The sequence below is a fragment of the Silurus aristotelis genome (assembly GCF_946808225.1).
Source record: "Silurus aristotelis genome assembly, chromosome: 13".
NCBI classification, from domain to species: Eukaryota; Metazoa; Chordata; class Actinopteri; order Siluriformes; family Siluridae; genus Silurus; species Silurus aristotelis.
This window is the reverse complement of record NC_139586.1, coordinates 17378388-17406182: the sequence shown is the minus strand read 5'-3', so window position 1 is coordinate 17406182 and position 27795 is coordinate 17378388. Positions and strand designations below refer to the sequence as shown.

Sequence of the window (27795 nt, the reverse complement as noted above, 5' to 3'; positions counted from 1 at the left end):
TGCTCTATTGTATCGTGTCTTCTTCACGATTTGGAGTCACCAAGGCATTTTTCAGCATGTAATTTGGAAGGAAACTATAGAAGTCTATTTGGAAATCAGGTAAAAATGTCACTAGCATGAAGGTGCAATCTAATGAACTATAGCATGGGGGTTGGGTGTTGAGGCCATTTTCAGAAAGAAAAAAGAAAAAAAAAAAAAAAAATTATATATATATATATGAAACTGTCCGGCACTGATGAACCTGTATTATTAGTTACGGCAATACAGGAAGCCAGTAAAAAATTAACTAGAATGTTTTAGATTATTAAATATGTTGACATTTTCAATTAAAACCAATCAAACAGCCCATTAACACCTCTATTATTATTTAAACTGCTGGTCTATGCAAGCGCACGATTATAGAACTTGGAAACAATCCTTAACCTACAGAAGATGTGCAGCTACTTTGGCAAATCAGCCATCCAATCGCAATGGCATTGGAAATCAGTTTACATGATTCAGAAATGAGAACCCGATAATCTTTCAGCAGAAAATAATACATGAACTCTTCTGCTGAAAGCCCCCTCTCCCCCATAAGGTCACGCCAGGGAACTAATGTCCTGAAATCAAGCACTCAGTCGGAAACTGATTATTTTTTATTTTATTTCCATATTGGCAAGTCTACAGTGAACAGCTTGTGGCAGAGTTAGGAGCCCAGGGGGCCCACGATGGTTCGGTTTAGTTCAGTGATGCTTTGCACTGCTCTGCACTGTGTGGCTCTAAAGCAGGGTCACCAAACTCCACCTAACCATAGCACGGTCTGGTGGATTTCCTGCACTAACCCAACTATGAACCCTGGTCATAGAGACTAGCGAGTTGCATCCGGCAGCCCTGCTGCAGAGCTTTTGCGCTCTGGCTACGCAAAAACATCTGCAAGTAGCATCACACCGAAAGTGCACACCCACACATACACACAGAACAGGCTGCTCTGCTCTTGTTGTGCAGAAATTTAAAAAAAAGCAAAAAACAAACGAACAAAAAAAAAAGGACAAAAAGTAAATTGGGTTACAAAGCAAAACAATTAAAATGTATCCCAGTTACACATAAATCAGCATTATCATTATCATCATCATCATCTTCGTCGTCAAGCAAGTCCGGGGTGAAGTTAATTTACAAAGAGGTTGTGGGAGGAAGGTAAAGACGTAGATATAAAGCTCTACTTGATTTGTATTTCTCTAGTCTTAAAGGCAGACTAAAAATGTACCAGTGTGAGTTTTCCAGAGGGAAAAGTAGGAGGAGTTGTAAGAGATCAAGAGGTGGGGTTCCCTCTGCAATGGGTGGAGCCTTAGCAGTCAACAAAGTGGCACAGAGCATCAGCCTTTGTCTTACACAAACACACCCGTGCGATAAAAGCTCCTGGGGGAAAACGGCATCATCCAGAAGAGAAGCGTTGAATTTATTAATTGAACAAGAGCAAAGGACCCAGTATTCTGAGAATGATTAGAATACACCTGAAGATAGTGGAGGACCTCGAAAACGCAGATGTTCGTGTAGGAGATGTGAGGGATTGCCATGTATCTCAACCAAACAAAACTTGGATCATGGACATTTGCACATAAGGTGGTGGATGAATTCGCCACTCAGCCAGAAAGCGAGTGATTAATGAACGGTAATTGAAATAGGAGGGGGGAAGAAAAAAAAAGAAGATAGATTTGATGGAGCCAGAGAAAGATATTCAAATAGTCCTCTCTATTCCACAAGTGCATCCATTTCCACCCTGATTGATTAGTCTGAATGATACTGGATGTCTGTTCATTTGAAATAGGTGTTGCACTTTCCTTTAAACTTTATGAGAAACTATAGTGCACAGTAAAAAAAAAAAAATAAATCTGAGCCTCGAACACAAGACCCCCCGCAGAGCTCGGAGAAGACGGCGCCGGTTGTACGCCACCAGATCGGACGTGGGCTTCAACGCCACCAAGGGCCCCTGATGAGGCAGCGCTATACTGCAGCGGGCAGGCCAGCTATTTAAAAAAAAATAATAATAATGATCAAGGTGTAGAGGGGCCACTCTCAATCCTGGCCCGGGTCTTTAGAAGGCCCTCCGTCTAAGTAGATCTTGAGAGCTTTCTCTTTGCGGGGAGAATAACTGATCCGGTGGCCCGTCTTCAGCAGCCGGCTGCTCTCCTTTTTCATCAGTTCATTACGCTCTTCTTCAGAGAGCTCCATGAGTTCCTCAGTGCGGTCCCTGCATGAGACGGACACATGATTAATTTCTAAATCAAACATTACTGGGGCTTTATATTGAAAAAGGGCCCATTATATCTCTCTTTTTACCTATAAAACACCACCGCACCATCATCACAGATGTAGAGAGGCCAGACGTTCAGTGTGGAAACCTTAGGATTCCAGTCTAAATCCTGATGGATCTCCAACACAGATATGTCGCAAGGAAATGTTCCTCGTCCCTAGAGCACGGAGAACAATGAACCAATTACTACATATATCCTTAAGTTAAATAGGGCTAAAACAAGATTGTACTTTCAGAGGAATCGTTTCAATAATTTTCTGTTCTGTCGTCTGGAAAATGACGTCGTCTCATAGCACCAAATAAAAATGGTAACCTCCAGAACAAACCAAAATTTTGAACTGATGTATTTTATTTACAACCTCTTTACCTCAAATTCCAGCTGTATATGCTGAATATCCCTGATTAAATAATAAATACTTTATAAATAATTAAATAAATAAAATGGAATCAAAGGGGTCATACCTTGGCAAACTCCAAGTTCTCCAGTGGAATATTACTAATTTCACTGAGCTGCAGAGAAACAAACATCATGAGAATAAAACACCTTCCATCCATCAGCCATCAGTAGTAGTATTCTCTTAAAATCTGGTCGGGGTATAAAAAAAAATAAAATAAAAGAAAAAAAAAAAAAAAAGAAAGAAAAAGGCAAACAGCTGAACATCACCTTCTCCTTGAGTTCGTCCACACTGCTGCTCTCCAGCACCACCTCCCGGAAGGATTCTAGCTTCATCAGAGACGGACACCAGCGCCGCGTCAGCACCGCCAACTGAGACATGGACTTCATCCGTTCTGGTTCTGCAACACACCGACGATCACAATTACATCAAGGGACAGTTTTTTTTAACACTTTTTTTTATTAAACACTCAGATCTAAAATTAATCACAGACCTAGAAGTTTAGATGCATTGGGTCAATTTTATTGGATAACATTTAGCTAGTAGTGCAAGGTTTATCTGTATAAAAGGGACAAAAGAACACTAAGAGGAAAGTGCTTCACATCCGGCTGTGATCTCACATTGTCCCATTCACGCACATTGCCTTGCATGAATGATACTGAAACTAGTGCATGATCCCTGTGACTATAATTAGAACAATTTCCATGTGCATGACAAGTGATCAAAAGCAGCTGGTGCCAAAGCTTTAACAAATATATTTTAGTAAAGTGAATTTTAGGCATCGTATTTCACCACCACAGGTTATATAAAAGAAAATGAGCAGGTGTGAATGTCTCACACAACAAACAATATATAGAAAGTTGGCTTGGAAATTATTCATTTGGAGTTACACTGGAGAGCTATTTATGCACAGTCACTAGACTGGTTTGCAGCACCTACTGATTGTTCATGATCAAGTTTTGGTAAACTCTTTATTTTATTTTAAAGAAATAATTGACTATTATAATTTTTGAAATTTGTAGAATGTAGGAGTGAGGATAAAGCTGATATCATATGCCTGATGTATTACAAGACACATACATTTGTAAAGTTTGAATGGATCTTCTGTTTATAAATAACCAATGAAAGTCTATTTAAAATGTTGCTTTCACTAGTTATTTATAAACAGAAGATCCATTCAAACTTCACAAATGTATGGGTCTGGTAATACATCAGGCATATGATATCAGCTTTATCCTCACTCCTACATTCTACAACTTTCAAAAATTATAATAGTCAATTATTTCTTTAAAATAAAATAAAGAGTTTACCAAAACTTGATCATGAACAATCAGTAGGTGCTGCAAACCAGTCTAGTGACTGTGCATAAATAGCTCTCCAGTGTAACTCCAACTCTGTCATTGTTGCCTTTTTTTTGGTAGAGATAAAATGTTTACCATCAAGAACTTCAAGGAAGACTTCCCAGTTACTAGAGATATTGATGTCCTCCTCGTAAACGTGATACTCCAGAAATACTGTGCCGGGGTTTTTCCACGTCTTCTTCCTGAGTCGAAACCTGCGAAGGCAGCAGCACAAGACAATTTATATTCTGCGTGGGTTTAGCTCATCTGCCACGATACCGGTGAGTCGGCTGCTGAAAAGGTCAGCTGCTGATATGAGTTGCAGGTTTGGGCCACAAAGATGGAAATGAATAACCTTTGACATGAGGTCTATGGCTGAAAATAAAAGCTTTTCCAAAATATATCCACAGCCTACTCTCTATTTTACTGTTGATATGGGATCCCACTGCTGTTATAGTGCCAAAATGGACGATTAAACAGTTACCTCACTGCTGGCTGCTTAAAGCGCATTTCAGTTTATCGCTGTCTACCTTTATTTGTTTATTTCAGCCCCGGTTTCTTAAACTGATGGCATCCTTTTATGATAGCCCATCCAATTCTGGTTGCAACTCCCTAAAATATAGTTTTTTTTTTATTATTATTATTATTATTATTCGATTATTTGAGTTACTAGCGGAATTGTTTCAGCCCTAGTCAAGTGCATAAATAGTTTAACATTTACCATCTAATATGGTACTGGAGTGTAATTTTTGAGCATTAATTCAAGGATAAACAATTTTTTTTTTCTCAGCATGTGAAATGTTTTCTCAAAATTTTCAGTAACTCCAAGGCTACTGCAGAACATTCTACTTCTTTGCCTTAAAAAGTCTTAGGAAATGCACATCATTGTCCATTTAAAGTATTTAACACTTCAGCCTTTGCCAAGTGTCGCATCATTAGTACATAGAAACCGAATCCATTACAACATACACACAGACCGGGTATAACTTTATAGCCGCCTTCCTAATATTGTTTTGCTGTCAAAATGGTCCTCACCCATCGAGCATAAACAGCATGCACTTCTTAAGCAATTTAAGCTACAGAAGTTCGTCTGTTGGATTGGACCACACGGACCAGCCTTCGCTACCCACGTGCATCAATAAGCCTTGGCTGTCATGATTAACAGATAATCAGTGTTATTCACTCATCAGTTAAAATGTTATGCCTCATCAGTGTATATGCCAGATAATATGATGAGCTGTTATGCTTCAGAGACAAGGTGAGAAAGGCACGATTGAGATGGTTTGGACAAGTGCAGAGGACAGACATGGTATCAGTAGAAGAATGCTGAGGATTGGAGTTCCTCAGCTCACTTTTATATTTAAATATATCAAAGCTGAAAGTCTGGAATTTGAGGATTGAGTTTATATGCCATTATACTATGGTGATCAGCTAAAATAAATTTAATTGTGTTTAAAATCTCATAAGGACACTATCCAGGCAGATCCATAGCACACAAATAATTGATTAAATACTTGCGAAAATATCTTGAGGTTTCCCTCCCATATCAGATATACCTAATACATTGGAAATACAGTGGGTACGGAAAGTATTCAGACCCAATTGTTGACATTGTTGACTTTGAATTGTTGACATTGTTGCAGATTTATTAAAAAAGAAAAACTGAAATATCACATGGTCCTAAGTATTCAGACCCTTTGCTCAGTATTTAGTAGAAGCCCCCTTTTGATCTAATACAGCCAGGAGTCTTTTTGGGAAAGATGCAACAAGTCTTTCACACCTGGATTTGGGGATCCTCTGCCATTCCTCCTTGCAGGTCCTCTCCAGTTCTGTCAGGTTGGATGGTAAACGTTGATGGACAGCCATTTTTAGGTCTCTCCAGAGATGCTCAATTGGGTTTAAGTCAGGGCTCTGGCTGGGCCATTCAAGAACAGTCACGGAGTTGTTGTGAAGCCACTCCTTCGTTATTTTAGCTGTGTGCTTAGGGTCATTGTCTTGTTGGAAGGTAAACCTTCGGCCCAGTCTGAGGTCCAGAGCACTTTGGAGAAGGTTTTTGTCCAGGATATCCCTGTACTTGGCCGCATTCATCTTTCCCTCGATTGCAACCAGTCGTCCTGTCCCTGCAGCTGAAAAACACCCCCACAGCATGATGCTGCCACCACCATGCTTCACTGTTGGGACTGTATTGGACAGGTGATGAGCAGTGCCTGGTTTTCTCCACACATACCGCTTAGAATTAAGGCCAAAAAGTTCTATTTTGGTCTCATCAGACCAGAGAATCTTATTTCTCACCATCTTGGAGTCCTTCAGGTGTTTTTTAGCAAACTCCATGCGGGCTTTCATGTGTCTTACACTGAGGAGAGGCTTCCGTCGGGCCACTCTGCCATAAAGCCCCGACTGGTGGAGGGCTGCAGTGATGGTTGACTTTCTACAACTTTCTCCCATCTCCTGACTGCATCTCTGGAGCTCAGGCACAGTGATCTTTGGGTTCTTTTTTACCTCTCTCACCAAGGTTTTTCTCCCCCGATAGCTCAGTTTGGCCGGACGGCCAGCTCTAGGAAGGGTTCTGGTCGTCCCAAACGTCTTCCATTTGAGGATTATGGAGGCCACTGTGCTCTTAGGAACCTTAGGTGCAGCAGAAATTTGTAACCTTGGCCAGATCTGTGCCTTGCCACAATTCTGTCTCTGAGCTCTTCAGGCAGTTCCTTTGACCTCATGATTCTCATTTGCTCTGACATGCATTGTGATCTGGAAGGTTTTATATAGACAGGTGTGTGGCTTTCCTAATCATGTCCAATCAGTATAATCAAACACAGCTGGACTCAAATGAAGGTGTAGAACCATCTCAAGGATGATCAGAAGAAATGGAAAGCACCTGAGTTAAATATATGAGTGTCACAGCAAAGGGTCTGAATACTTAGGACCATGTGATATTTCAGTTTTTCTTTTTTAATAAATCTGCAACAATGTCAACAATTCTGTGTTTTTCTGTCAATATGGGGAGCTGTGTGTACATTCATGAGGAAGAAGAATGAACTTAAATGATTTTAGCAAATGGCTGCAATATAACAGAGTGAAAAATTTAAGGGGGTCTGAATACTTTCCGTACCCACTGTATATGATGCGTTCAGGCGCTCACCTGTCTATGCCAAGGTCCAGTTTGCACTGGTCTCGGAGCTGAGGCAGTAACTCCTCTTTAGACTGCCTCACGGTCATGCCCTTAGCAAACACAGTATCCAACAGAAACCTACATGGCTAAGGAGAAAGAGATCCACATCAACCATGTTTTGCAACTTTATCTGATAAACAAATACAACATTTGAATCTCTGAGAAGAGTACAAAGATGCTATTTACTTACCTCAGATTCATTTACCAACAGCTGGTACACCTTCACCCTGTATTCACCTTTCTTCAGGGCTCGTCCTAACCGAATGGTTATCTACAAAAAAAAAGCCACTTTAAAAATGACTGGAGCCATGAATAAGGTGGTGATATTACGTACCACTGTGGTGTTTCATAACAAACCTTGTTGTCATCTGAAAAAGAAGAAAGAGTCTCGTTGAGTCGCACGCTTTCAAACTCCTGGTTGTTGGCATATACCCGGAAGACTTTGAACTGTGTAGAGGGCACTCCGACGAATGGCTCGAGGTTCTGCTTAAATGCTGCCAGTGTGATCCTTTTATCCACATGGACAAGTAAGCCTGAAAGCATTTAAAAACACAATAAAAACCCACACGGTGAGAAATTATTTACTGCTGAGTGTTACAAAGTGGATAACAGCTACATGGTAAATAGTTTCTAAATTATTTGCCCAAATTTAACCAAAGGAAAGTGTGTGCAAAGCACTTTTATCTCAAAATTCACAATATACAAATAGTATACACATATAGTTTGTCTGTGTGGAATATCCACTATGCCAGTTTTTGTGTAATTGTATTATAATATTGCAGAACAAATTGAGTTTTGAACAATTTTTTTTTTTTTTTTTACTGTTGGTTAATTTAACTAGTGATATCATTAATGATTGATTAGCATGAGTCAGCTACTAGATACAATGCTCACTTCATGCTAATCCAATGACAATTTTGCCAATTGACAAATTTTACTTAATGTTTTGCAGGGTAGACCCTTATTGGAGAGAGTACAGTTATAATCAGAGTATGGATCAAATCTTTATTTATGAAATTTGCCCAACAAAACACTTCCAGGAATTTTTAAGACTGGAAACTTTCCATGGGAATTAACAGAAACGAATAGGAATAAACTGGAATTTACAAAATTGCAGGTTATGCTTTAACAGGGAACCTTGCAGGATATTCTTGGTTAAAACAACCAGCTTTAATGCAATTTCTGTTGAATTTCTACTTACTGCAGGGCTCCTGAAGCCATGTTTTTTTTCTACAACACATAATTCCTTAAATCCTGCACCCAATATATTACATTTTGGCGAGTATTCGCGTGAATTACATACATTTATATTTAAAAACTTCATAATTTTGTTTGCTATTTTGCAACAACATTATACGAACAATTAAATCAGTCAAAAACTGACCAAATGACCAAACAAAATTTGTTGTATAAACAAAATTTTCTTGTTTGTTTGTATATGATCTAGTTTATATAAATTTCTAATTAATTTTCATAAATTTCTTGGTAATTTTCCAACTTGGAATATTTCCAATATCCCCCAGATGAAGCTCGTATGGAAAGTTTCCGGAAATGTTCCGCCCTCTGCAACCCTACTCATCACTACATAGGCATTTGCAGTGTTCCTTACATTTCTGTCCATCTGCTGCAGCATCCTCCTGTGAATATGGCTCTGCTCTGAAGTACAGGTAATGAGTCTGCATTTTACTCTTGCCGTTCTCGTCGTATTCGCTGTCGGTGCCAGAGTCCTCCTCGGCTGTGTCCCACGTCTCCTTCTTACCCTCGTGGGCTTTGGAGCGACGGCTGCTGGTGATGCTGTGCGAGTCTAAGCCGTTAGCCAAAGGCAGGGGGGCGCCGTCAGCATTGCACAGCGTGTCGCTGCTGTGGCTTGAGCTCAGGATATCAGAGTCCACGGAGCTGGTGCTGCGGTCGTTGTTGGCATCCGAGTCAGAACGCTCCTCTGAAGCCAGCTGGTTCTCAGGCTGTGGGAAATCGAGGTGCTCGAAATCGCTGTGGTCTGAACTTTTCTGACTCTCGCTGGTGCTAGATGTTTGCGTTTGCTGCTGCTGCTTCTGCTGCTGTTGCAGAGAAAGGTTCTTTAACTTCTCCGTGCTCTCCTCCAGTATAGCCTCTACACACTGCCCACTGCTTTTAGCCCCCTCAAACGAGTCCTCGGAGTCACCGCTTACTTTGGGGCAACTAGTTCTGTGGGCCACAGAGCCAGGAGACTGCTCCGGGAGAGAAACAAACAGTCTGATTGTGTTGCCGTGACGGTCCAGAAGCTTCCACAGGAGCGAATCAGTAAACGTCGCCTGGTTGTCCTCAGATTCAGAGCTTTCCACAAAAACCTAAAAGAAGTGGACGCAATTAAAGACTATAGCAGATGTTCACAGAACGATGACGAAGCACGAAAACAGTACGATATCAATATTCCTTTGACAGGTAAAAAAAATTAAACCTTGTTGCTCCTGAAGAAACCTTCAGCTTTCAGTGTCTTGTTGGGCACGTAGAGTAGCCGAAGGTCATTATAGCAGCGCTCCAGAACGACTCGCATGGTTTCTGCGGACAGCCCGGTGGCCTGAGCGGAAAAAACATTTTTCAGCGCTGCTTGCTAGAAGATATTCCATTATCAGGTTTTGAATTTCATGCATTATTAACATGATCGAATAAACAGACGTGTGGTCCTCATGTCTGCAGACAATAAAAGAGAAAACGCACTTGTGCAATGAGTTGCTTGAACTCTGTAATGGTTTGGTTCAGGTATGCCCTGACGCTGACAGGAGAAGCGATGGTCTCGGTCTTCAGATCCACCACATGGACCTTCACCATCACCTCTGAAAAATACACAGATTTAGACTGACACATTCATAGTATGTGGTGTGTGTACTATACCAATTAGTTAGTGATTGATGCCACCTCCGGGTTTATAAGGTTGGAACGCTTGGTCGGGTCGGCGGGTCTCTAGTAGCAAATCGAACATGTAGGAAGACTTAACCCCGCCAAGGAGTAGCCCCATGGGCATGTCTTCCTCCCCCTCATATGAGCGCTCCAGATATTCATGAAATTCATCATACTTCACTAAGCGACAGCAATCCAGAGAAACTACACCCTCAAGATCCATCAACTACAAGCATAAAACAATACATTAATTACTGCATGAACAGTGAAGCATGGTGGTGGAAGCATTACATTAACGGTTTAGGTTACAGTTGGGTCAAGATGTACATATACATGTAGGACTCTAACAGTCATCATGCGAAATAAACTTCAAACAGCAGACACTACCAATTAAACCCTAGACTCACCTTGTATGCTATTTCTGTGGCTTCTCTGAGTGTTTTGTCCTTGTGTACCTCCAACTTGTTCTCCATCATCATCATCATTTTGACAGGATGCATGCAGAAGAGCTTGATCTAGAAAATGTTTGAAATGGAGGCATGAGCATTTGAATTGCGAACCCGTGTATGAAGTTGCAGTATAGTTTCAAACAAAGATCCCCAAACTATGGCCCACCTCCGCATAAGGAACGGCCCTCTGAACGACACCAGAAGCAAATTTTAAACATTTTATTTTGAATATGTTTGACTTATATCATATCTAAATTTGATGATAAAGGTTGGAACAAAAATGTATTATTAATAGGAGGTCAAGGCACCGATAGTTGAATGCTGGAACTATCAGCAAAAATACATTCTGGTCAGTTGTAGTTATGAGAGCGGCCTCTAGAGGCGAATCACTGACACAATGTGCTGTTTGTTCTTACAAATGTGAGACAGTATGCTGCACGGATGGCACTATATGTATTATTTATCATTTATTCATATGTATTAATAGATATTCTCATTTATTTCCTTTAGAAATTTTTCATGATTTTTTTTTTATTCAGTACACATTTTTAAAACTATCGGTCGATTATTTGGCTTTCAGCAAGTACAATCCAACTTTGCTATCGGTATCTGTATAATTCAATCTGTCGACTGCTAGTTATTAACATGGCCTGTTTGCTCTTTGTTTAATAGGCTATATATCTCTTGAAAATTTATGCACATTTGTCTGAATGGTGCACAACTAAATATAATAATAACTATCAAATCATATAATCAAATTTAAATTATAATAAAATCTTTACAATAATACTGGGAGTCACTCCAGTCCATGTAATTTTCTTTTATTGACGGAGCCAGTTCCCAGCAACAATTATGTGGCCCTCACAGAAAAATGTTTGGGGACCCCCTGGTGTAAAAAGTACATGCAGCACCTTGCAGGTATTGCGTTCAATCTCTCTTTGTCTCTTCTCCTGCTCCTCGGACTCTCGCTCTCTCTGAACGAGACGCTTTATGTGCTCTGGGAAGTCTTCCACGTCGAGGTACTCTGCACACAGTTTACCATATTTATTTCCCCAAACAGCAGAATAATTCAGCAGCATAGAAATTCATTACAAAAGATAACTTGTTATTTTAAAACACAAAAAAAAGAAAGAAGGTTTACAACCAACAGATTTGAAAAGTACAAACTGATATTTTCTCTTACTTGCATTCCTTGAGGAATCTTTCAGTCTATATATGAGCATGTATGCGTTTGTGGAGCTGTTGGAATACAAAACATAATTAGAGGATTATTTTCAGTCAGAAACACCAGCAATGTAAGAATGCGGTTTCTTGGACAACTTTACGACAGCAAAAAACCACAAGTGCGTAATAAAAGAGTAGAAATAAATGGGGCTTTGTTCGTGCTTAAACAAAAGAGTTTGTTGTATTCATCTCATAGAGATGTCATTTACTTGTATAATGGCTGAAGTTCGAGGCGATTTTGAGGGCTTTTCCCTTTGAAGGCCCACCATCGAGACAGCAGCCAGATGCAGAGGTGTGAAAAGAAAAAAAAAACAAGAGGTGAGGTTTTATTTACCTGGCAAAGGCACTGGAGTAATAGCCCCTGCTCCCTGAGGAACCACCGTAAGTCTTTCTGATGTCGTCCTGTGTGATCTACAGCCAAAATATACAAAAAACAATGTGTGTAAAAAAAAATAAAGAAATAAAGAAATAACTGGAAAAATATAAATGTGTGTAATTATGAAAGTTAAAGAACCTTGCTGACGTGCTGGTCGTTGAAGCTGTACCACTGGCCATCGCTGAAGGACTTGATGCAGGCGTAGTAGTGTCCACCTGCTGCACTCCCAGAATGCACCATTACCGAGAAGAGTTCATAGGTCAGTGAGCTCTGCAAAGGGGGAAAAAATCTGATGTGAAAAGTAATTATTCCACTGTTACTGTTAACAGCATGGCCTGAATTATTCTAAAAGTACCACTCGTCTTTTAAATGTATTAGTGCCATGCTTTTATCTTTTAAAATAACATTGCTGTAAACATATTTATTTATTCTGGAGAAATGTCAGGGGTAAAGCATGGAGCTACCTTTGGCTTAAGGACCCTCTCAGTGGTACTGGTACTGTCTAAGCAGATGCCCTCATCTACGCCATCGTCTGTAGAGAAGTCGTTGCTCATCTGGTCGCTGTGGCAACTGCCTTCGTTCTCTGCCCCGCTGTCAGTGCAGCTTTCTGTCTGAGGGGACTTCTGCAATTTGCAATTGTGGTAAATCAAAAAAAATAAAAAAAATAAAAAATAAAAACACAAACAAACAATTTTTTGGACAGTCACAATCACACCTAACTACTGAGAAACAACGAGAGAGCAAAATTTTAAAGAAACCATTAAATATTTGTGGCTACTGTAATAATTTTTTTACCTCGTCCTCGAGGTCAATAAAGGGGCTCATGTCAAGCTCCTCGGGGAAGGTCATGCGGTCGTTGAGTTTGATTCGGTGCATAGTGGTGTAGTCAAAATCAAACCGTTTCAGCTGCAACGTCAGCAGGTAGGGAAAGTGCAAAAACCGCAGACCCTAAAGAATAAGATCCAGGAGAATGGCAGCAATACAATTAGAATCCACTACAGAGACAGAGAGAAGACAACAGTCTACACTAATCTGCTCTGGTCCTGCTCACCTTGCGTGCATCGCATTTCTTCTTGCAGCGCTCACAAAAGTACTGGTTTGGCCCGTCCAAAGTTTCAGGCTGGATGAAGGCCTGCAGTGCTTCCTCCTATTACATATATCAGAGCATAAGGAGAACATGTACAGTTCATAAATGTCCGGAAAATACGGTGAGTAAATACGGAACATTATCTTGATTTATTATGATTACGTCACAAAAAAAATTTAAAGACATCCCGTCCTGGTTTGAAACTTAACCACTTGGTTTGGTACACAAATTGTTTTAATAAAAATAAAAATAAAAAAAAGGAAAAAAACAGAAGGTTAAATGTAATTAAACTTTAGAGAGATTTACTGTACAATGTATGGTACAATTCCAAACAACTGACAGGTCACTGGAGACAGACACGCACCACACTGCCAAAAGCCTGGCTGGCTCCAAACGGCCTGATGACCAACGGGATGTCTAGGTATGTGTCAATCCGCCAGCTTTCATTGCCGCACTCCAGACAGCGTACATAGTCCTTTAGCTTGCCCTGGTACAGCTGATTTATCAGGTCAGCCTGAATTGTCAAGAACAGTTGTTTAGTGCTGATGCATAAAAGTTTTTTTCAAAAAGAACAAAAAGGTATAAATTACAAACAATGCTTCAGCTAGGCACTACACGAGTCCCAAACATGAGCAGGGAAAATGTATCCTCCTCTACATTTAGCATTTATACTCAACTCCGCATGAGTGAACAAGTAAACAGTCAAAACCCTGTGACTGAATCAGACATGTCTTTAAAAAACTGTGCGGATCACATGAGGTTGTGTTTATACAAACAACTTCCAAATCACGGAGTACTAACCCGAGACTTGGTTACACTGGGTCCTTTGTTCAGACCCTAGTGGATTAGTGGCATATCAGATAAAGGTGCAGCTGGAGCTGGAGCACGTACCTGCTCCGTCTGTTTCCACTTCTGCTCCAAGGCATCAAACATGACCCGGCAAAGTTCCTGGACGTCGTGCTGTTGCCAGGCTGCCCAACATACAACAAACACAGACACACACTCGTAAGGAATACTTTCACAGTACTCTACTAGTCTGCCTGTGTCGTCTCTGCTTAATTATTCAGGCTACAATGACAGTCATAACAGTTTCATTAAAGTTTAATCACTATTACTCCCACAAACATGGCAAAAAAGGTTACAAAACTGCAATTAAATAAAAAAAAATTTAAACTCATTATCTGCTCGCCATCAAATAACCCAGTTGCAAGTGCAATATGAAAGGCGGGTGCTCCTGCACCATAATCGTATTAATCTGGCTAAAGATTAATGACTAACACTCCATATTAGCAAGCAACAAAGTAAAAGGCAGGTCGACATTTTCCATGCGTGTGCACAACATGGAGCTGTAATTTCAGTACAAGTTAAACCTAAATAAAAAACTGTTTTTTAGTGCTTCACTTGCGATAAATGCATGTGATGAGTTCCCATTTACTGTTGGAGATGCAAGAAAAAAAAGGCAGCCGAGCTCAAACTTTTTTAATAAAATAAAAATCTGTTAAAATATTATTCTGTGAAACAGAATCTAATATTTTAATAGAGACCTGAATACACAAATACTACTACAGTATGATTCAAATAGCAAATTTAAATTTCCTAATATTACTATCTATTAGAGTTCCACCGACTAATCGGCTGGTGGATTAATAAGGGCCGATTTTTGGCATTTCTATTTATTCGGCATCGGCCGATTGTGCTGCAAATTAGGCTGATTATTAGGCAGGAGCATCTCACACACCAAACCATGTGCATACGTTTTGTCCTTGCATTAGAGAACATAACTGTCCCATACCAGCAGGTGGCAGTAGTTTGTATTCAGGGAAACTGGAAAAGCTAGAACTGAATACATAAAGCAGCCTTTCCACCTGCCACGCCCATTACTCACGGACGCATCTAGCTTTTTTTTTTTTTTCTTTTGAGATGCAAAGACGAGCAAGAATAACAAGCCTGTTCCGTTTTTTTTCCTTGTGTGATCATTTTTTTAAGTTGAATAGACAATTGGAGTTTTCTTTCTTACAGACGAGACAAGAATAACAGTAGGAGAGAGAAAGAGAATAACATTAGAAGAGAGGATGAGAATAACATTAGGAGAGAGGATGAGAATAACAGTAGGAGAGAGGATGAGAATAACAGTAGGAGAGAGGATGAGAATAACAGTAGGAGAGAGAAAGAGAATAACATTAGAAGAGAGGATGAGAATAACATTAGGAGAGAGGATGAGAATAACAGTAGGAGAGAGGATGAGAATAACAGTAGGAGAGAGAAAGAGAATAACATTAGAAGAGAGGATGAGAATAACATTAGGAGAGAGGATGAGAATAACAGTAGGAGAGAGGATGAGAATAACAGTAGGAGAGAGAAAGAGAATAACATTAGAAGAGAGGATGAGAATAACATTAGGAGAGAGAAAGAGAATAACAGTAGTAAAGAGGATGAGAGTAAATTTTTGGAACTTTATTGTTAGTGAGTCTTCAACGAGCTGTAGTTTAGGCTACAGGGAGGTTCGGGTACCAAAACCTGGTAACAAGTGCAGTAATTGGAGATTTGTGGTGTTCATATCAGCCGAAAAAAAAAAAAAAAAAAAAGGCACCGGAAATTGGCTGCCCTGATTTCTAAATATCGCCATCGGCCTGAGGAAAAACCCATATAGGTCGACCTCTACTATCTTTAACCTATATACACAGTTCTGTGTGTAAAAAAAAAAACAAAAAAAAAACAAAAAAAAAACCACAATGTGTGAAATTAATACTAATTTTATATATATAAAGGGTGTAACGGTACACAAAACTTAAGTCGGTTCAATTTTGTTATGCAAAACAATGTTTTGTACGTCTTTAAAGCAGTTTATTGTTATTATTATTAACATGTGCAATCAACATTTGAACAATTTACATTTTAAAAACAATTTTAAATAAAATGTCTGATGTAAAAATTATTTTTAAATTTAAAAAAAAAAAAAAAGAAAAATAGACAAATCTAATACACTGATATTGATTAAATTGAGTAGTTAATTAAATTGGCACAAGTAAAATTTATTCAATAAAATTAAATAAATGGAAAGATTTAATTACTTAGTTGACATTTGTAAGATCCCATTTGGGTAATACAGATACATGTGTGTTTTACATTTAATATTTAATTTTCTAAAGATCTACTTTAATGTTCTACTTATTTCAGCATACTTTAACAAATGCCTTTGTTCCATTTATGAAAAATTCTTGAATCAGGACATAAAACGCTAAAGAACCCATAGCGCTAGCGTTACAGCCTAGCCACTTCCTGGTTTGCGGCTAACGCTATACGATTCTTTAGCGTTTTCATGTATGCGCAAAATAAATCTTATTTCGGGGACGGAGGGGGTAGCCACAGTGACACTGTGCTAACTCTAGTTCCTTTTTTATACCCCTGGCATTGTTGTGCATGTTTTCAAGTTTAGTAATAATTGGAAATAAAGTTAGCTGAAAGTGCGAGGCGGTGAATAAACAAACTTGCAGACCGCCAGTTCAAATCTGCGTGCCCTCGGGAAGGCATTGTTCCGCATGTAAAAAAAAGGACAGCATTCGGTGTATTACACCACTATAATATATGTAAAAATAATAAGTTTAACAAAAATGCTATAAAACAGGGTGTTGAAAAACCTGAAAGTAGGCAGGCTAGAGCAGAGGCTGAGAGGACCTCACCTTCACTGCTGTCCCAGCCGAAACTGCGAGTCACGTCTGTGGTCTCTATGGCTCTTTTCTTGCTGGTCTGCAGCAGCACAAACAGTCGTTGCAGCTGATAGGGGATACTATTGACAGGATCTTCCTCAGAATCCTCAAACTCCCAGCTGATCAGGAAATAAAACATAGATTTTATTCTTATTTGCTGCTTTCCTTCCTACAATTCTTATGGGGAATGACATGTTTTTACACCTACTTGTAGAGGGCATTTCTAAACTCCGGCGTCATAAACAGGGTCTGAAGCAAACTGTTCAGGTAGCAAGTCATGGCCTGATTGACCAAACCCACATATCCTAAATGAAAAATTAGATTTGGACAGAAACTATATGAACAGCATGCCTACAGGTTTTTGTAGATTTGTCCTTTTCTCCAAAAAGAAATAATAATAATAATAAAAAAAGGGGGTCACCTGTTTCAGACTTGTTGAGTATGGAGGAATAGGAGTAGCTGGGACTGCTGTAGTCACTGCTACAGCCTACTGTACCATCACGGGGCAAGGGTCCAATGAAGCGGTCCTGAGAACTATCGTCCAGCCCACTGCTGTCCGCCGTGCCAGATTCATCCTGCATACACAAAATGAGTTTTTCTGCAAACTACAATTTAATGCTGAAGAAACATTGTTACAAGTAATTGGTGTGCAGAAAATGTGCCTAAATTTAGCTGAGCCAATGCACTGTTCCCAGTGCAAACAGCCAAACACACTGTTCCCTAGACACAGAGAGACAATGCAAACTGTGCAGAGGCAGGTATTCCTGAGGTAGCCGTCTCACAGGGAAATGCTCCTTATACTACATGTTTTTAATGCTGCTCAGGAAATGCTAAACTCAAACTTCAGCACAGCATTTAATGGGACTGACCGCCAGAATTGTAATGATGCGTAAATTTCACACGCCGCATTCATATTCACTCGAGGTGAGGCGAGGTGAGGTGAGGTGATGAGGTGAAGACGAGGTGTCTTGATACGAGACATTTTTAAAAGGGTAAAAATAAGCCTTGCTTGAATACGCACTGTCTGCATGAGGTTTTTAGATTCTTACACAATCAATCGCTGAGGTTATTCGAGCTAGTATATTAGACCACTGATTTATTAAAAAAAATTATAATAAATAAAAGCAAGGAAAAAAAAAAACCTTGCTGCAGGAGAAGCATGTGATCTGAGAAAGCTCTCTTTTTTCCACAAAGGAGCGTCATGCAGAGACTTATAATGCATTCTTTCTCTCGTTAGGGTTAATTTTGGGTAAATTTGGGTTTAAAATACGTCAGTGACCTTTTGAGGCTAGATAATTCGATTTCCAGACAACCAAACCACCAGAGCACACTGGAGCCTTCACTTGCTGATGACCTAATCCACTTTTTTGTCCACCCCTACAGTAAGTTTTAGCAGTGACAGGAATAGTCAAAGAAGATGGGATCGAAATCTAGAGTCAGCTACTATACTTGAGCTGTGGAACATTCAATGTTTAAAAGGTCCCCGTGTTGCATAAATCATGCCTGAAGCTTGCTGGACACAGAAACGGCTGCTTGGTCTTTCCTCATTGTCAGTGACAGAGCTGAAATGCTGCATGGCTGTGAGCCACTGTTGATTAGGAAACAGCTGTTGGAGGAGATAACCCATTTACTGACCCAGGCACCAGCGAAGCAAGCTAATTACGCACTGATAACTGCACATTTTGAGCTCTGCCCATCTGCCCAGCTGGCCACTCACAGAAGCTATCTGAGGCTGCTCGCCATCCTTGTCTGAGAGTTGCAGGAAGTTCCTCTTCCCTGGCTCGAACGCAGACTCTACCAGAGACATCTCACTGGCCTGGTCCAGAGGAGCCTGCGGAGACAGAGACAGAAAAGGAAGGATGATGTAGCTTTATCCTGAATAAACATAGAACCAAGAGGAAGAAAATAAAAGTAATATGGATCCTTGAGCCAGCTTTAAACAGACTCAGTTAGACAACTTTATCTGTTTCACCTGAGGATTTACACTACAGGTTTAACATACCCCAAACACACGAAATCCTGGGCAATACATTGACCGTGTGCGAAAAAAGTTTCTATTTTATAATAATGTGTTAATAAAATAGTATCTAAACTGAAAAGTTGACTGATTTAAAATGGGGTTTGTAAAGGTTTTTTTTTATTTTTTTTTATATCACACTTTTCTTTCTAGAAAAATGAAAGCACAATTAAAGTAATTTTAATTTTTTTTCTTTTTTAAGATCATACACTCAATTGTGCTAATAATGTATATTGACTAGAATAGGAGAACTAGTCATTGCATTTTTTATGTCTGGGCTTCACAGTTACAACAAATTCATTAAATATTTACAGGTATATTGGTCATATCAAATACTTTAATATCCCACTGTGCACTCGCAGTCCTCTCTGTGCAAGGATTAGCTTTACACCTGTAAGACCATTTTGCATGAGATAAAAAAGGGGACTAGAAATGATTTTTGTTTGTTTTATACAGCCTTATGGAGCACAGCTGTATCATAATGTTGCATATTTGTATAAAATGTGAATGCTGCATTACATAGCTTTTTAAAGGTGCTGTCGGCACAAATAAAGGGGTTAATCCAGTGACCGACTCAGAGATCCGACGCTAACCCTGGCACCTGTGCTCTGAGTCAGCTACAGGATTAGCATTCCAACCCGGCTAAAGAATACTAAGGCTGTCTTTATCATTGTTCAAAACACTATCATCTTGAACACTTTAGAGGATATACACTCACTACTCATGACACTACACAGGTAATGCATTGCAAAGTGGCCAGAAGCACTGTGTTGGATATTACATTACATAACCAGTTATCAACACATGCCTGATCACTTATTCATGACGCATAACATAGTAAGATATATATTTAAAAAAAGAAAGACGATGAGATGCTCACCGAGTCCACCACGTTGGCCCATGCCAGCTCAAAGGTGCCAAGCACGTAGCCGGCTTTGTGAGCGACATCCTCGTAAAGCTTTGACACGGTTGTGGTAGCCGGGAGGTTGAGTGTCAGTCTCTCATTGACTGTCTTGGCGTTGGTGGTGTCCTGGACGATACACAGCACTCGGGGTTTGTCGGCGGCGTTCTCGATCTGCAACAAACAGAACATGCGCTCTTTACCACTGTTTGTGCACCCGGTGAGGGTTTACCATGGCAACAGCATCCAATCGTGCAGCAGACATCGTCAATACAACAACAAAAAATCTCTAAAATAATGTATACGATTATGTGAACATTAACACACTTTTTTTTTTTTTTTACTAAATATAAATAACTGCACAAATCTTTGTCATGCCCTGAGAATGAACAATGGTCGTCACTACTAATAAGCGCAAGTGTGCACTCGGGCACTGTGCAGTGAACTCCAGTGAGCACTGAGACACAGGCACTTTTACTGCACTCATTTGCAATTCAAGCTAAATAAATCAAAACAGAAAAAGCAATTTAAAGTATTTATTTTATTACTATTCGGGCCAATTTGTGTTTTGATTTCAAATGCGTGCTTTCGCATCATCTGTTATAACAACTTGCTATTAACCATTGCTTTGTGTTGCAACACAAGGTAAAGCAAAGTAAACAAAAATGTGGCCTTCACCCAAAGGTCTGCTTCAGCCTCCACCACCATCCGGTTTAACCAGTTACATTATACACTGTTACCTGTACAGGATTATTCTGTTACCGAATGCTATGCTGCTACAAAATATGGCGATACGCTCAGTTTGGGGAGCTGCCACTCAGCACTTTCCCTGCATTTAACCATAACATGTTGAGAAACAGTGTTGCAGATGAAAGTGGAACAACAGTGATTACACAACTCAGTATAAATAGAAGCTACGGCAGACCTGGTTACATTAATCTCTGGCCAAGCATGACTTATATACCAGGACAACGTGCTGTTCAATTCGAATCACACTAAAGCTGATCACGATATTACCTCTTTCATAATAAGAATAATTTTGCTTACCATCGACTAGTTTTGAGCAATGAATAAAAATAAAAAATAAAAACTGTTTACAAGGCCAGAGCCTCCTTGTTCTTACGCAATGCCTCCCCAGACGGCTCTTATCTGCCTATTTGCTCATGTTACTACAAGCGAATTGCCGAGCCTTCCAAGAATGATGCACGTGAAACAGACTGTCTGGGAAGGAAGAGCAGAGGGAGGGGGAGGAAGAGGGGAAACAATGAATATAAAAGGATGTAGAAAACGAATCGCAGCAGAAATAACTTTTCACCACTCAACGGCGACACTAATGAACTTCAGTACATAAACATATCGGATTCCTTCGGAACAAGAAGGGGGTGTTAAGTGGGGTATGGTGGGGCACAACAATCTAATTTGGTTAACATTAAGAAAGGGGTTTAACTTTTAACTTTTCTCACCCTGGGGTGAAAATAACTGCACACGTCGTATCAAGGGTCATCCGGGTGTTGATTATTTTCCTACACTACCATACACTCAAAGGGTTCTATTCCTTACTTATAGTAGGAAATGTAAGTGGTTTGAAAGATTTGATTCTGTGTGTTGAAGTGTTTCCTTGTGTTTTAGGGGCATGGTGAAGAGCTTGACCGATTTCCCCGACAGCCAATGGCATTTAAAATACACTACAACTCATGCTGACTCAGCAGTGGCAACAGGCCAGCCCTTTATCTCAGTAAAAAAAACTCAAGCAGCAGTGAGCAACTGTCAGCACACAACACAAACGCCCCGAAAAATAAACTCGGAGTGTCATTTTTCAAAGCTGAACAACAAATAAGGAACTATTAAAAACTGACAGTAGTCTGAGCATTTTAAAACCTGCAGGTTACAAAGTCAGGCCTCATCCTAACCTTTATACGCCTCATTAGCTTACAGTTAGTAGATCTTATCGCACACATTAGTTTACAGCTCATACACAAACACCATGCTGTTAAACTAATGAAAAGGTGCTCATGCTTGAGCTGACCTGTGAGAACCTCTTCTTCATCTCCTCCAAAATACTCTGCCTGCAACTCCAAAACATACTCTGCTTTGAGAAAAAAAAAAACAACAAAACATTTAAATAAAATAATTTAACACCCTTTTCTTTCCTCTTTGGGAAAACCACAGAAAAAAACCCCAAAAAACAGAAGTAACTCCAAAAACATTCATCCATCGTAACACATGCAGTTCTATAATAATCAGATTATGAGCAAAACATTGATATCTCTAAGAAATATATCCTAAGATGCATCATACTAGACGTTCCATAGGCTTTACACCACATGCTCACGATGCACACAACCTACCATTTTAACCCAGCCAGCGACATAGGATTTAGAATGTAGTGTTGATATTATATCGATAAGGTCAGATGTAGGTCATTGGAGCTTGAGCAAACGGTGGGACTTCAAAAGCAGCACTGAAGAAACATCCCCAGCTGGCATGCAGCCGAAAGCACACAGAGACCGAGCCGTGGGGGCCTCTCGGATCCTGCTTAGCATTTTCCAAATCCCTTTGAACCCAATCATAAAGGTTCTCTAGAGCAAAGAAAACGGTGTGTGCATAGTATGCGGCGTCTGACACTAAATGGGCTACGCTACAAACATGACCAGGACAATAAGAATCTCTGCTTTCAGATCAAAACGTCAATGTGATAAAACTGAATGAGTGGCATGTTTAGCAATTCTGGTGTTAATATACAAGTCGGCGCTCAATTGTTTTTGGCGGAAGTTGTTTGCCGTGCTGAAGTCACCGCGCCTGTGCGGGGGACACAACTGATAACTAATGAACCAATTGGTGCCTATTGTATTTAAATAAACACACAATTTCTTCTTCTGCTGGTTGCTGGACAAGTATTTAAATATTAATAATAATAAGCTTGTCATTTGTCCATTTACTTTGTAGTTCCATTAAACATGAGATTTCAGCAAAAACATTCAACATGTCTCCAGATTATATTTCTGGGCATAGGTGAGAGTCAAAATGTAACTTCAACCGCTGAAGGAGTCTTTTTTTGCCTTTCGCTTGTCGCAAAGACGTTGCCTTTTACGGAGTTTTGTGGGCATCACCATATGCAAATCAGCCGTCCCGTGAACATTCCTGGTCATTTAACAGATGACTGACATGTTGATGAATGCGAGTATGGCGAAAAAAAATCAGGATTTCCTAAATCCAGCAGAATTTTTTTTTAATCGGGTTTCCCGTACACAAACATCTACAGGCAACTTAATGCAATGCACAACAAATGAAGCCGAATAAGAGCATTCTTGGACTGATTTTTAGTTGCTAAAAAAATTTAATTAAATAAAAAATAATAATAATTTAATTTTAAAAAAGCACACTGCTTCTCACCAAATCACTGCTTTACAATTACCTTTCGTAAAGTGGAGGATTTTACTAATCACCGAAATAATGTGCACCCACGATGCTGACTCACCGTTCTGCGTTAACCCTCTGACACACTGCTACAGCTACAACAGGTGGTGTCTTTTCACACACCCACAGAACGAGTACACAGGCTGCTCATAACCTGTTTTTGACCCAAAATATATGAAATACATGAACTAACAGAAATAAGATGGACGAAGGTCCAGGTTTCTTCTCTATGCCTTAAAGAGGTAGGGAGCAATGTAAAGTTTGACGTGAGGTCAAATTAGAGATTAGGTTATTGAGCGGTGAAGCCGTTATAGGCGAAACGTGTCAAATCTCCACCAAGACATTTGAATTAAGAAAACATCTTGAAACAGTTAAGAAATAAACTGTTTGCTGTCACATGCGCGAGGGCCATAATCTAGAGAAAAGATCGATTTTATCCTCTTAGAAGGCCACGTGGCAGGCCTGGAGCTCGATACAAGTCTCTGATTGACTTTAAGTGTAGCTTGACTTTGATGCAGTCAGTCAGATAGCTGCAGACGAAATGAATTGAAATCTTACACTCAATGAATTTGGGGGGGGGGGGGGGGGAGCTTTCATTTAACCTGGCGAATTATCAAACACGGTTTACAGAAACCTTACACCTGGCGATTTAAGGTGCTGGCTGCTGAGTGGGTTGTACTCTAACCTAATGCACTGAGAGAGAAAAATGTAATCAGGCCATTCCAGGAAATGTTCATGCTAACCTAAGCTGGTTTTAGACTGTGCAACTTCACCAATCTTTTAAGATTATTGCTTGTCAGACTAAATATGAGCCTGATAAACCCTGGCTAAAATTTACAGACAGCACAAGATCATGTCAGATTATATAATGATCGTCATCTAACCACTGAAGAAAAAAAAAAAAAAAAAAAAAAAACTGCATGCATTTTACATCTTCGATCTGCATTAAAAAAGAAAATGAAAACACTCCTGTGGGCATCATTGGATTTGAATAATCACTCTTTGCAACCACAGTGAGCAGAAAAGCATTTTAAAACAATTAGAACCTTGAAATGAAACAAAGTGATGGCTAATGACAACCAATCTCAACTCAGGATCAAAGTTTATGTTGTGTGATTTGTCCCATTAACAAAATCCAGCGGAAAATAAACTAAATAACGATGTAAAGATGTGATGTGGTGCTGAGGGCTTCATTAAGTTTATAAAAAAACAACAACAATTTGGATTAGATTTGTTTATACATGTAGAGGTGGGATAACAATGGTTACTTGAGACTTTTCTGGGATTTGTATCTGCTCAGAATCCAGGCTATTTTCTTACAGACTGGCCAGACCTTAAAAGAGGTGTTTTGTGCATTGTTTTTTATTGTCTCCCACCAAACCCAGGGCTTAGTAACTTCAGCAGGACTGTTAGTGAAAGATATGCTGGTTTGAGTATTTCAGAAACTGTTCATCTCCTGGACATTTTCACACAACATTCTCTACTGATTGCATAGAATGGTGGTAAAAAAAAATATGACAATGACAGATCTACTTGCTTCAGCATGCAGGGTCAGCTATGAAACAGCACCTATGGAACAGAGAGGGTTAGGGTCTTGTTTAAGAGCCCAAGAGTGGCAGCTTGGTGATAGTGGTGTTTAAACCCCCACCTTCGTAGTAACCCAGAGCCTTAACCACTAACATCTTGTTGACATGAAGGCTCTGCTCATCACTCATTGAAACTATGGTGAGCAGAAAAGCATCTCAGAATCATGTACACCATGAGGCAAATAAATCCCACACCTGGTTATAAAGTCCTGTCCTTTTGCCCAGAACATGAATGTGAGGCTATGGTGGGTTCAGCATCACAGAACCGTGACAGATGAAGATTGGGAAAACAGAGCAGGTGATGTTTAGTGGTCAGTACATCCTGAATCTCACAGAGACGTCATGGGAAATGTGACTACACTGGTAAACAGGGTGCTTTAAATAAAAACGTAACGACTAGATGGAAAAAAGTCAGATTATTACTTCAGGGTGATCACATAAGTACCAGGAAGAATAAATCACACACAGCAAAAGCCATAACAAACCTTTTAAGAAATCTATATTCCCCAAAGTCTCGCTTTTCAATAGGCTAGCTTCCAGGAACATCTAACAAATAACCTGCTTAGCTCCCAACACCAGGGTCAACTTTAACCCTAGAAACAAGCCTTTTTATATATACATATAAATATAGATAGATCATTTTACTATAAAACATTACTATAATCACCTGCTCCTAACTATAGTCTATTGTTTTTCCTGCTAGTAAATCAGAAACCGGGACAGGGGACGGATTGAAGCGAACTAGCTAGCTAGATTCCCTTTTAGCTCTCTTGCTAGCTTGTTTGTTTGTTTGCTTGCTTGGGTTAGCAGTGTAGCATTAAACATGGCGTCGTTACTCGCAATTTTTTTTTCACTCAACAACGAAGTTTTATTTCGGTCGTTGGAATAAATTCGACGACTGTCACCAGTAAATGCTTACACCTATGGACATTTTGGAAACCTCAAAAACAAGCTGTTAGCTAGTTAGCCCAGAGCAGCAAGCTAGCTAGCTATGAACTAGCTTTAAGCAGCGTTGTAATATAACACTGCTTTATTAACGTTATTAAGATGTTGCTGGAACGCTGCGTGCCGAACGAGTCGCTTTATTGGTCGCTGCGGCTAATGCGAGATAATGGTGACGGACATTTGCTATGCTAATAAACATAGCGATGCGTAGGAGCTGCTGCGTAACAACTCGTCACTCGGGCTTCTTCCACCGCTTTGCTTTGCTAGTAAGCAAATGTGCAGAAGTGTCATTGGAAAAATCACACTGAAATAAAGCGCAGTTGCTCGAAGGACGGCGTCTCAGTCCTTTTTCCCTTCCGATCTTCCTCTCACCTCTTTGGGTACGAGCTGGTTTTCCTCGCTGGGCACCATTTCCATTCGGACGGCTGTTAGACGCACATCAACCCCGCGGCTCTGGTGTCAACAGCGACTCTGTGCAGCCTCTCGGATGAACATCATTCGCCCTTCTGTAACCGAAATCTCCCGGCCTGCCTGCGGACGCCGGACTGTCCGCTCAGAAACTTGTTGTCGAAGCAATCGCAGACACTTTCGCTTTTTCTTTCTGTCCCTCTCTCCCCCCTTTTTTCTGTTTTCACTGCAATCCACAAACAGCAAAAATCAATGGGCACTAAAAATGGCCGTCTTCCCAGCGTGCGCGAGATTTCAGCTCGATCTTTGCGTCACTTCCTAAACAAGGACTATTTTGATGCGATGACGTCGGTGTTGATCGTCAACGTCACAACTATAATGAGGTGTGGTGTGATGGGATGGAGGGGGGGGGGGGGGTTGTTCAATTACTGTACCTATGAACAGCACGCTGAAGCCTGGGATTTACTTTGGTACATTTCATATCACTTGTAACAATAAGGATACTTAATAATTCCCCTCTTTTCTCCCTCTCTCTCTCTCTCTCTCTCTCTCTCTCTCTCTCTCTCTCTGTCGAGATAAACAAACTCCTGAGGTACCAGTGACCAGTGATCGTGTCCTGATTCATCCCAGCACCCTTCCTTCTTTATCTGGATGGAGTTCTCTTCACATTGTGTGAAGCTGAGGATGGTTCCATATGAATAGCCTAAAGATCAAAAAAGTTACAGAGCAACTCAAGAAGTATTAGGATCGATTTGTATTGTCATTAATATAAACAGTTTACAACCCCAATTCCAAAAAAGTTGGGATGCTGTGCAAAATGTAAATAAAAACAATGCAATGATTTGCAAATCTAATAAATCTATATTTCTTACATAATAAAACAAACAAAAACATATCAAATGTTTACTTTGAGAATATATAACATTTGAAGGACAAATTAAGGTAATTTTGTATTTGATGACTGCAACAGATTTCTAAAAAAGTTGGGGCAGGGCCTAGTGAAGCATGACGACTTTTGTCTGTATACATCTGGGAATTGAGGAGACCAGTTTTAGAATGTTGTCCCATATGTGTCTAATACAGGATTCTAGCTGTTTAACAGTCCTGGTGTCCTTTGCTGTATTTTTCATTTCATGATGTGCCAAATGTTTTTAAATGGTGAAAGGTCTAGATTTCAGACAGGTCAGTTTAGCATCCGTACTCTTATACTAAGAAGTCATGCTGTTGTAATAAATGCAGTATGCAGTTAGCATTGTTTTGCTCAAATATGCAAGGCCATTCCTGAGAAAACGTTTTCTGGATGGAAACATGGCACTCAGGCACTAATGCACTCCCATACCATCAGAGATTCAGTAGTATATTTCCTCAGTATGAAAATTTGATATACACTCAATTTTCTATTGTGAATTAAATTAGGGTTCATAAGAATTTGCATTCTGTTTTTATTTACATTTTTACACAATTGGGGTTTTATTGCACTGGCATTTAAGCACCCATCAATGAACATTATACAACTATAATGAATGGACACTCAGTGTTATCCAGATGGATGGGTTTCCTTTTGGGTCTGGTTCCTCTTAAGGTTTCTTCCTCATACCATCTCAGGT

At 39.9% G+C, this 27795-nt stretch overlaps 1 protein-coding gene across 2 annotated transcripts; it reads right to left on the bottom strand.

Annotated features, from left to right (window-relative positions):
• Window positions 1–228: 228 nt before the first annotated feature.
• Window positions 229–26525, bottom strand: usp47 (ubiquitin specific peptidase 47). 2 transcript variants are annotated; one of them, XM_083558841.1, is made up of 29 exons: window positions 26153–26525; window positions 21859–21918; window positions 19812–20006; window positions 18632–18745; window positions 17336–17489; window positions 17123–17219; window positions 16888–17033; window positions 14099–14178; window positions 13572–13721; window positions 13172–13267; window positions 12916–13068; window positions 12585–12743; window positions 12259–12390; window positions 12079–12155; window positions 11704–11759; window positions 11432–11544; window positions 10479–10586; window positions 10090–10297; window positions 9892–10007; window positions 9632–9751; window positions 8804–9521; window positions 7552–7727; window positions 7385–7465; window positions 7165–7280; window positions 4122–4240; window positions 2955–3085; window positions 2753–2800; window positions 2317–2447; window positions 229–2227 (listed from the first exon to the last, which is right to left on the bottom strand). In XM_083558841.1, exons 1-29 carry the CDS (start codon window positions 26195–26197, stop codon window positions 2053–2055), a joined length of 4074 nt encoding a protein of 1357 aa, XP_083414967.1. In that variant the 5' UTR covers window positions 26198–26525; the 3' UTR covers window positions 229–2052. The 2 variants fall into 2 exon arrangements, with proteins under 2 accessions (XP_083414967.1, XP_083414968.1); XM_083558842.1 differs by lacking the exon at window positions 21859–21918 and having other exon boundaries at window positions 26153–26524.
• Window positions 26526–27795: the final 1270 nt, after the last annotated feature.

Bases quoted from the DNA above. Each gene is read 5' to 3' on its own strand.
- usp47 (XM_083558841.1), bottom strand. From the start codon at position 26,197: ATGGAAATGGTGCCCAGCGAGGAAAACCAGCTCGTACCCAAAGAG. The intron at 11,545-11,703 runs GTAAGAGAAAAT...AACTGTGTGCAG, and splicing joins AGATTCCTCAAGGAATGCAA to AGTACCTCGACGTGGAAGAC. The intron at 2,801-2,954 runs GTGATGTTCAGC...GTTTCTCTGCAG, and splicing joins TGGACGAACTCAAGGAGAAG to CTCAGTGAAATTAGTAATAT.